The sequence below is a fragment of the Brassica napus genome, chromosome A9 (genome assembly GCF_020379485.1).
Source record: "Brassica napus cultivar Da-Ae chromosome A9, Da-Ae, whole genome shotgun sequence".
In the NCBI taxonomy this organism is placed as follows: domain Eukaryota; kingdom Viridiplantae; phylum Streptophyta; class Magnoliopsida; order Brassicales; family Brassicaceae; genus Brassica; species Brassica napus.
In genome coordinates, this window is record NC_063442.1 from 2,568,817 (window position 1) to 2,578,104 (window position 9,288).

The window sequence follows — 9,288 nt, forward strand, 5'->3', positions numbered from 1 at the left end:
ACACTAAAAATTATATAGACGCAACAACCCAAAGTGGTTGAAAGATTACATCAGATGGAAATCTTTCCATTCTAAGTATAATCACAAACTAAATGATTAGATAGGAAATGAGTTGGCTTCATGTCAAGTAAAATATCGTACGTTGATTCAAGAGAGTTAAAGCTAATTTCATCAATAAGGAAGCTGATGGAAACTAAACAAATTGATCTCATCGACCAATGCAACACTTCGATTTTGGATCAGTATAAACACCTTCTTTTTTTTTATTTTTGTAACATCAGTATAAACACCTTATTAAAACATGATTTTTAGGAAGTTTTTAGGGTAGGATTCTTAGCGGAATATAAAAACCAATCTCTTAATTTTTAACTAAAAAAATTAAGAATCAGTTCTTAAAACTCTTATTTAAGAATCGGACTCTTATTTAAGAATCGATTCTCAATTTTTTTAGTTAAAAATTAAGAAACAGATTATTATATTCTGTTAAGAATTCTATCCTATGAACCTACCGATTGATCTCAGGGGCCGAAAACAATGGGCCTGATAAAAAATTGATAGTGGCCCATTAAATGCCCATATTATCAAAAGCCCTTAAGTCACCGAAATTTAGAAATCTTTTTCAAATCTAAACCGGTTTGGGTAAATTGAAACCGGTCTAACTTTGAGTTCACTTTAGAACGTCATCACTTCGACATGATCCACTCCGAGTCCGTAAGATTCTCTTTGCGCCGCCCAAAAAGAACAAGAAGGAAGCAATAATGCCACTGTCACTAGTCCAAGCCGCTTCAGTCTCCTACCTGAGATCCCAATCCACTCTTCCCAAGCCTTCCTCCTCTGTTTTACTTCTCCAAAAGTCAATCTTTCCTGATTCAAAGTTAACAACTTTCCGCCGGATCCTTCGTTCCTCGAAGAAATCGTCCCCTCGTGCTTCCCTGCTCGAGACGCCTGTCTTGTGGGCTGGTAGAATCTGCGTCTTTTACGCGCTGGTCAGAGCTGGTTTAGCTGGATCCAAGTCTAACCCCATCGTCTCTGGTTAGTGTTTGTTTTTGAAATTGGGTTTTTTTATAGCTTTGATTTTGATGTTTTTGGATTTGTGTTTTAAGGTTTGGAGAGTGGCGGTGTTGATGTTGAAGATGATGATGGTGGTGTGGATCTTGGTTTCTCCAAGTGGATTCAGAACATTAAGGGCAAACCAGGTTTTAGTTTCAACACTTGCTGACTTGTTCTGTCTTATAATATTTATGTCCAAGTTTTGAACTTTTAATCCAATTTCACTTAATGAAATCTATTTTCTATGACCCTTTTAGATATAGAGATGGTTTAGTCAATGGTTTAGTAATTTGTATATATAAGTTGTACTGTGCACTAATCTGTGTCCAAGTCTAGAGCTTTTGATCTAATTTGACTCAATGATATAGTAGATATTCTATGACCCTTTTTGATATAGAGATGGTTTTAGTCAATGGTTAGTAAGAAAATGCAACATACCAGTTGTTTATACTTGTATGATGTTGTACAGTGCACTAAGTGTAAATAAACTCATATTCTAAACTCGAAAACCGAATAAGCTTAATCTTTTTCTGGAACCAGACTAACTAAGCTAAGTTTGATTTGGATTTGGATTTGTTCTAACTGCTATTCTTCTGTGGTATGTAGATTCAGCTATAGTTTCTATTTCGTTATTTGATGAAGAAAGAGACTTACTGATTCTATCCAGCTTAGATGTTGAGCATGAGACAATTTTTTTTGATGTTTTATATGGTCAGATAAGGATGCAGCTGATAAGAGGAAGCTAGTGAGCAAATGGCACCCAACGACAAAGGGAACACTTAGAAGGAACTACAGGGTACCTTCCAAAGGCGAAGGAAACCGTCTGCTCAAAGCCATTGCCTCTCTTCTCTCTGATGATGACCATTTCAGAGATGCAACATCTCACAAGGTAACAATAATCTCCACTTGTTTATTCTCTCGGTAAAAGAACCTAATAGAGACACTGTTGCAGGGTTGTCAAATACGGCGAGAGAGTGCACACGGTCAAAGCGTCTGTTGCAACAACGTGAGAGCTCTGTTCGATGAGTTACCAACGCCGCATTTGGTGGTTGAGATCACACCTTTTCCAGCTGGTCCGCTTACAGAGATTGATTACCTTAAGGCTGAGAAGCTGGAAAAGGTTCTTAGGTCAGGCCCCAACATCTGAAACCCTCTGCTACTCGGAGAGAGTGTTGTACCATGATGTGTCTAATTCCAAAACCTTGTACATACTCTTACCATCTTTAGACGCTGTGAAAGTGTTGGTTTCTCGTCAAGCTTTGTATCATTACCATTATCATGATTAAAAGATCGTTTTAAGGTACATATAAGTTTCTATATTAAATGCTATACACAAAGTCATAATAATAGTGCCATAATTCTGAGTTTTAATTTTCGATGAAAGTTTTTATTTTTCTTCTTAATTTTGTACTCTTTCCATTTTAGTTTAATTGTCGTGTTAAAATAAAATTTTCCTTTTCAATATTAACAATATTTTTCAGTTTTTTTAAAAATATATATTTTTCAATTTATTTTTATTGACTGAAATATGGTTAGTTATATAAGTAATGATGTTTTTATTTTTAAAATATATAAAATTAATGTGTTTTTAATAGGCATGAGACTTTTATTCGATATCCGGATTCGATCCGGATCCGATCCGAAAATCCGGATATCCGGAGGGATCGAATTCAAATCCGGATAATAAAATGTTGGATTCGTCAAAACCGGATCCGGATCTGGATATCTTAATTTTTTAGTCCGGATATCCGGATCCGTAAGTTCTATTAATAACTATTTCAAAAATAGTATTATATATATATAAAAATTAATGTTATTTAATATATTTTCATTTTTATAATAGTATATATAAATTTATGTAAATTTTGTAATATTATACATAGAAATAATTAAAAAAATTATATATATTTTTTATTTTTAATTTATTTTTAATATTTTATATATATTAATATTATTTTTTATTTATTTCAAGGATCCAAATTCAGATCCGGATATCCGCCGGATATTACAATTTTTAGAAGGATATCTGACATCTGGATATCCGAGAACCCCAGATCCGGATAAAGATAATAAAATTATGGATTCGCTGGATAAGGATCAGGATCCGGATACCTTAAAATTGCCCGGATACCCAATCCGTCTTATGTCTAGTTTTTAATCTGTGAATAAATTTAAAACGATAACTAAAATGAAACGGAAAAAGTATAAGCCCAATAAATCTCACATATGGCTTCAAATGATACATATATGTTAACCAAACGCCTAACAAAACCAACATTTTTAAAAATCTGGTTAGAACGTTGGAGAATGTACAGAAGGAAAAACTCATTTTGTCATTCACAATGTTTTATGTTAGAAGAAGGCAATACTCAGAAAAATGGTCAAAGAGGCACTCAGGCACATCATTCACCAAGTTACAACAAAAAATATTTGGGTTGGTTTTAGACCGGGCCATTTAATGTGAAACGATATTGGTTTGGGCTTATGTATTTATGTCCTATCTATTTGGATTGAGTTTATCAATACGACATAACAAATAGAAATTCCGAAAATGTGTCTAGTCTATTTAACTAGGGATTAACCCGGGCTACGCCCGGGATTTTTATTTTTTTCTAATTTAAGTTGTTAAATTATTTATATTTAGGCTATGATATATATATTTATATAAATGTTAAAATGCATGTCATAATTAAAATTTATTTTTAAATTTTAACACGTTAAATTAACATATTTTTTACTATTTAAATATTTTTTTGTAATTTTATTGGCTATCTAGTTATCATATTTACCAAAACTATCTTTTGAGTGTTGGAATAAATGTTTTAGAGATTTTATTAAACTGCATAGTATTTTCGGATGGACCATATGCTCAACATTCGATCGATCCATAAAAAGATGGTCGATCTCCTTGGCCAGGTAAGTAAAATTTTAGCAAAAATATATTTTATTTTCAAATAATAAGTATATAACTATTCTTTTTAATATTTTTTAATTGTATTTTTTGATTAAATTATTGTATTATAATGGTTATGTAAATATTTTTGTGATGTTTGAATTTGTGTTGTTCGTATACTTAACCTAGATGATATTGATATTTAACAATTTATTGTTTTCTGGAAATAGAAAATAATGATATATCAAAACGTATCTAATACTTGTTAAATGATAGTATAATGTAAATTACATCCATTATTTGAAAATAACCATTTGTTGTTTTTATTTTTATTTTAAATCAGAAATTATTTTTATTTAAAAACATTATTCATATATAATATAATAGTTTAAGTTTGGAAGATTAATCTATATATAAAAATTATGTATATTTTTTAAAAAATAATTTAAGATATTATATATTGAGTATATGAATAAAAGCTGAATTTCTTATCTTGAAAATCAGATATTTATATTTTTGTCTTCATGTCATACTCACCAATCCATCATTGATATTTATAACTCAGTATGTTTTTTAAAAAACTTAGTTTTAAGTAATAAACGAATTTAATAAATTAAATTCATCACCTATAATGTTCTGTAAACTATATTTGAAAACTCTCTAAAATTATATTTTAAGCATAATATTATTATTATTTAATTTAAGTTATTTTAAACATAATATATGCTAAACAAACTTAAATTATATTTACAATAGGACCATCCTAAACCAGTTAGTAAACCAAAAACAATACTAAACCAACATGAACCAATACCTGATTCGGCGAGGAAGGAAGTGTTTCAGGATAAATGTTTGAATGGTTATTAACTGAAATGGTTTGATCATGAAAGAGTTATTATGAATATTAACAATAAAATTATGGATTAGATTAATTTAAATTTGTAAGAATACCTTTGAGTCTATGAAAAGCAATTCAATTCCCATGAATAAGTTTAGCTTTTGGAAGTTGCGGGTTTCCCAACAATGAATCCACCTAACAAAAAGTTTGTTGTTATAAGAAAAATCTCATTCAAGGTCATTAAAGGTTTCTGGGACGGCAAGAGTTGATGGTGAAACCATTTGTTTGCTCGAGTGCTTTGAAATTTTCCTTAATAGTGTGAGGTTGATGTGGATGGAATAATGAGTTTTATAGGGACTTTCTTGATGTAAAACTATACATTTTTTTTTGTTTAATGTGGTATTTTAATTTTTATTTAATTTACTACCATTTTAAGATAGAAGTACATTTTAAGATAGATGCTTAAATCTTAATGTACTTTTTCCATTTTTTTAAATGTTTATTTCCATTTCTTATATTTTTATTTACGTAATATCTATATTTTATATTTTAAAATAGATATTTAAATATTAATGTACTTTTTCCATTTTTTAAATTGTGTATTTACTTATATTATATATTTTACATTTTAAGATAGATGTTTAATGCTTGATGAACTTTTTCCATTTTTAAAAAAATTGTGTATTTACTTATTATTACATATATAATTCATATATTATATATTTACATTATTTACTTATTATTTATTTTCCTGTATATGTATTTCCATTTCATGTACTTTTCATTTACTTAATATCTCTATTTTACATTTTAAGATAAATGTTTAAATATTAATGTACGTTTTCCATTTTTTCTAAATTGTATATTTCCATTTGTTATACTTTTTATTTACGTAATATCTATATTTTAAATTTTAATATATATTTTTAAATCTTAATGTAATTTACCATTTTTTAAATTTGGTATTTACTTATATTATATATTTACTTATTATTTATTTTTCTTTATATTGTGTATTTCTATTTCTTATACTTTCTATTTGCTAATAATTTTATATCTTAAGATTGATTTACATTTTAAGATTGATGTTTAAATACTAATGTACTTTTTCCATTTTTTAAAATTGTGTATTTCCTTTTCTTATACTTTCTATTTACTTAATATCTATATTTTACATTTTAAGATAGATGTTTAATATTTAATGTACTCTTTCCATTTTTTTAAAATTGTGCATTTACTTGTTATTGTATATATAATTCGTATATTTATATATTTATAATATTTACTTATTATTTATTTTTCTATATATTGAGTATTTCTCTTTCTTATACTTTATATTTAGTTAATGTCTATATTTTATATTTTAAGATAGATGTTTAAATTTGTACGTATTTTTCCATTTTTAATGTAAAACGGCAATGTTTAATAGAAGAACTTGGACAAATAGTCAAATAGTTATATTTATGTTTTTTTTTCTTTTTTTTATAAAATGGTAATGTTACATTATGAAGATAACCCGTTTTTTTAGTGAACAAGGGTAATCTTACATATGTTTAATGTAGTTTTTCTATTTTTTTATGTTGTATGTTTACATATTATTGTTATTTTTAAATGTAAAATGGTAATTTTACATATGTTTAATGTGGTATTTCCATTTTTTATATTGTATGTTTACATATTATTTATTATTTTCGAAATTATATATAATATTTTTTTTACAAAATAGTAATGTTACATTATGGAGATAAGCCGTCTTTTTGTTTAGTGAAAATGGTAATCTTACATATGTTTAATGTAGTTTTTCAATTTTTTTTGTTGTATGTTTACATATTATTTTCTTAAATAAAAATGTAAAATGGTAATTTTACATATGTTTAATGTAGTATTTCCATTTTTATGTTGTATGTTTTACATATATTTATTATTTTTCGAAATTATATATAATGTTTTTTGCTTTGTTTATAAAACGGTAATGTTACATTATGGAGATAGACCGTCTTTTTTTTTAAGTGAAAAATAGTAATCTTACATATGTTTAATGTAGTTTTTCAATTTTTTTATGCTGTATGTTTACATATTTTTTATAAATTTTCGAAAATAAGTAATATTAAAATGTAAAACTGTATTTTATGCCACGTGTCATCTTTCAGGATTATATTATATATTTACTTATTATTTATTTTTCTTTATATTGTGTATTTCTATTTCTTATACTTTCTATTTACTAATAAATTTATATTTTAAGATTGATTTACATTTTAAGATAGATGTTTAAATATTAATGTACTTTTTCCATTTTTTTAATTGTGTATTTCCTTTTCTTGTACTTTCTATTTGCGTAATATCTATATTTTATATTTTAAGATAGATGTTTAAATCTTAATATACTTTTTCCATTGTTTTTAAGTTGTGTATTTCTTTTTCTTATACTTTCTCTTTACTTAATATCTATATTTTACATTTTAAGATAGATGTTTAATATTTAATGTACTCTTTCCATTTTTTGAAATTGTGCATTTACTTATTATTGTATATATAATTCGTATATTTATATATTTATAATATTTACTTATTATATATTTTTTTATATATTGAGTATTTCTCTTTCTTATACTTTATATTTAGTTAATGTCTATATTTTATATTTTAAGATAGATATTTAAATCTTTACGTATTTTTCCATTTTAAATGTAAAACGGCAATGTTTAATAGAAGAACTTGGACAAATAATCAAATAGTTATATTTATATTTTTTTCGTTTTTTTATAAAATGGTAATGTTACATTATGAAGATAAACCGTTTTTTTAGTGAATAATGGTAATCTTACATATGTTTAATGTAAAGTTTCCATTTTTTTTATGTTGTATGTTTACATATTATTGTTATTTTTAAATGTAAAATGATAATCTTACATATGTTTAATGTAGTATTTCCATTTTTATGTTGTATGTTTTACATATATTATTATTTTTGAAATTATATATAATGTTTTTTGTTTTTTTTTTATAAAACGGTAATGTTATATTATGGAGATAAGCCGTCTTTTTTTAAGTGAAAAATAGTAATCTTACATATGTTTAATGTAGTTTTTCCATTTTTTATGCTGTATGTTTACATATTTTTTACAATTTTCGAAAATAAGTAATATTAAAATGTAAAACTATATTTTATGCCACGTGTCATCTTTCGGGAAAAAAAATTTCCGCTGATGTGGACGCCCTATGGAGCCTCAAAAGCTCCCTTTTATTAGTAGAGATGAGTATTTCTCTTTCTTATACTTTATATTTAGTTAATGTCTATATTTTATATTTTAAGATAGATATTTAAATCTTTACGTATTTTTCCATTTTTAATGTAAAACGGCAATGTTTAATAGAAGAACTTGGACAAATAGTCAAATAGTTATATTTATGTTTTTTTCGTTTTTTTATAAAATGGTAATGTTACATTATGAAGATAAACCGTTTTTTAGTGAATAATGGTAATCTTACATATGTTTAATGTAAAGTTTCCATTTTTTTTATGTTGTATGTTTACATATTATTGTTATTTTTAAATGTAAAATGATAATCTTACATATGTTTAATGTAGTATTTCCATTTTTATGTTGTATGTTTTACATATATTTATTATTTTTGAAATTATATATAATGTTTTTTGTTTTTTTTTTTATAAAACGGTAATGTTACATTATGGAGATAAGCCGTCTTTTTTTTTAAGTGAAAAATAGTAATCTTACATATGTTTAATGTAGTTTTTCTATTTTTTATGCTCTATGTTTACATATTTTTTACAATTTTCGAAAATAAGTAATATTAAAATGTAAAATTATATTTTATGCCACGTGTCATCTTTCGAGAAAAAAAATTTCCGCTGATGTGGACGCCCTATGGAGCCTCAAAAGCTCCCTTTTATTAGTAGAGACTAGGGATTAACCCGGGCTACGCCCGGGATTTTTATTATTTTTCTAATTTAAGTTGTTAAATTATTTATATTTAAGGTATGATATATATTTATATAAATGTTAAGATGCATGTCATAATTAAAATTTATTTTTAAATTTTAACACGTTAAATTAACATATTTTTTACTATTTAAATATCTTTTTTGTAATTTTGTTGGCTATCTAGTTATCATATTTAGCAAAACTATCCGTTGAGTGTTGAAATAAATGTTTTAGATATTTAATTAATCTGTAGAGTATTTTCGGATCGACCACATGCTCAACAATCGATCCATCCGTAAAAAATGGTCGATCTCCTTGGCCAGGTAAGTACAATTTTAGCAAAAATATCTTTGATTTTCAAATATTAAGTATATAACTATTCTTTTGAATATTGTTTTTTTGAATTGTATTTTTTGATTAAATTATTGTATTATAATGTTTATGTAAATATTTTTTGATGTTTGAATTTGTGTTGTTCGTATACTTAACCTAGATGATATTGATGTTTAACAATTTATTGTTTTCTGGATATAGAAAATAATGATATATCAAAACATATC

The 9,288-nt window shown here is 25.6% G+C and overlaps 1 protein-coding gene across 1 annotated transcript; it reads left to right on the plus strand.

Annotated features, from left to right (window-relative positions):
* The first annotated feature begins 668 nt into the window (after nucleotides 1-668).
* On the plus strand, nucleotides 669-2,355 carry BNAA09G02770D. The gene is made up of 4 exons (XM_013805335.3): nucleotides 669-1,032; nucleotides 1,104-1,196; nucleotides 1,767-1,939; nucleotides 2,003-2,355. Exons 1-4 carry the CDS (start codon nucleotides 759-761, stop codon nucleotides 2,195-2,197), a joined length of 735 nt encoding a protein of 244 aa, XP_013660789.2. The 5' UTR covers nucleotides 669-758; the 3' UTR covers nucleotides 2,198-2,355.
* Nucleotides 2,356-9,288: the final 6,933 nt, after the last annotated feature.

Coding starts and splice junctions, on each gene's coding strand:
- BNAA09G02770D (XM_013805335.3), top strand. CDS start 759: ATGCCACTGTCACTAGTCCAAGCCGCTTCAGTCTCCTACCTGAGATCC. Junction 1,033..1,103: donor GTCTAACCCCATCGTCTCTG/GTTAGTGTTTGT, acceptor TTGTGTTTTAAG/GTTTGGAGAGTGGCGGTGTT. Junction 1,197..1,766: donor GAACATTAAGGGCAAACCAG/GTTTTAGTTTCA, acceptor TTATATGGTCAG/ATAAGGATGCAGCTGATAAG.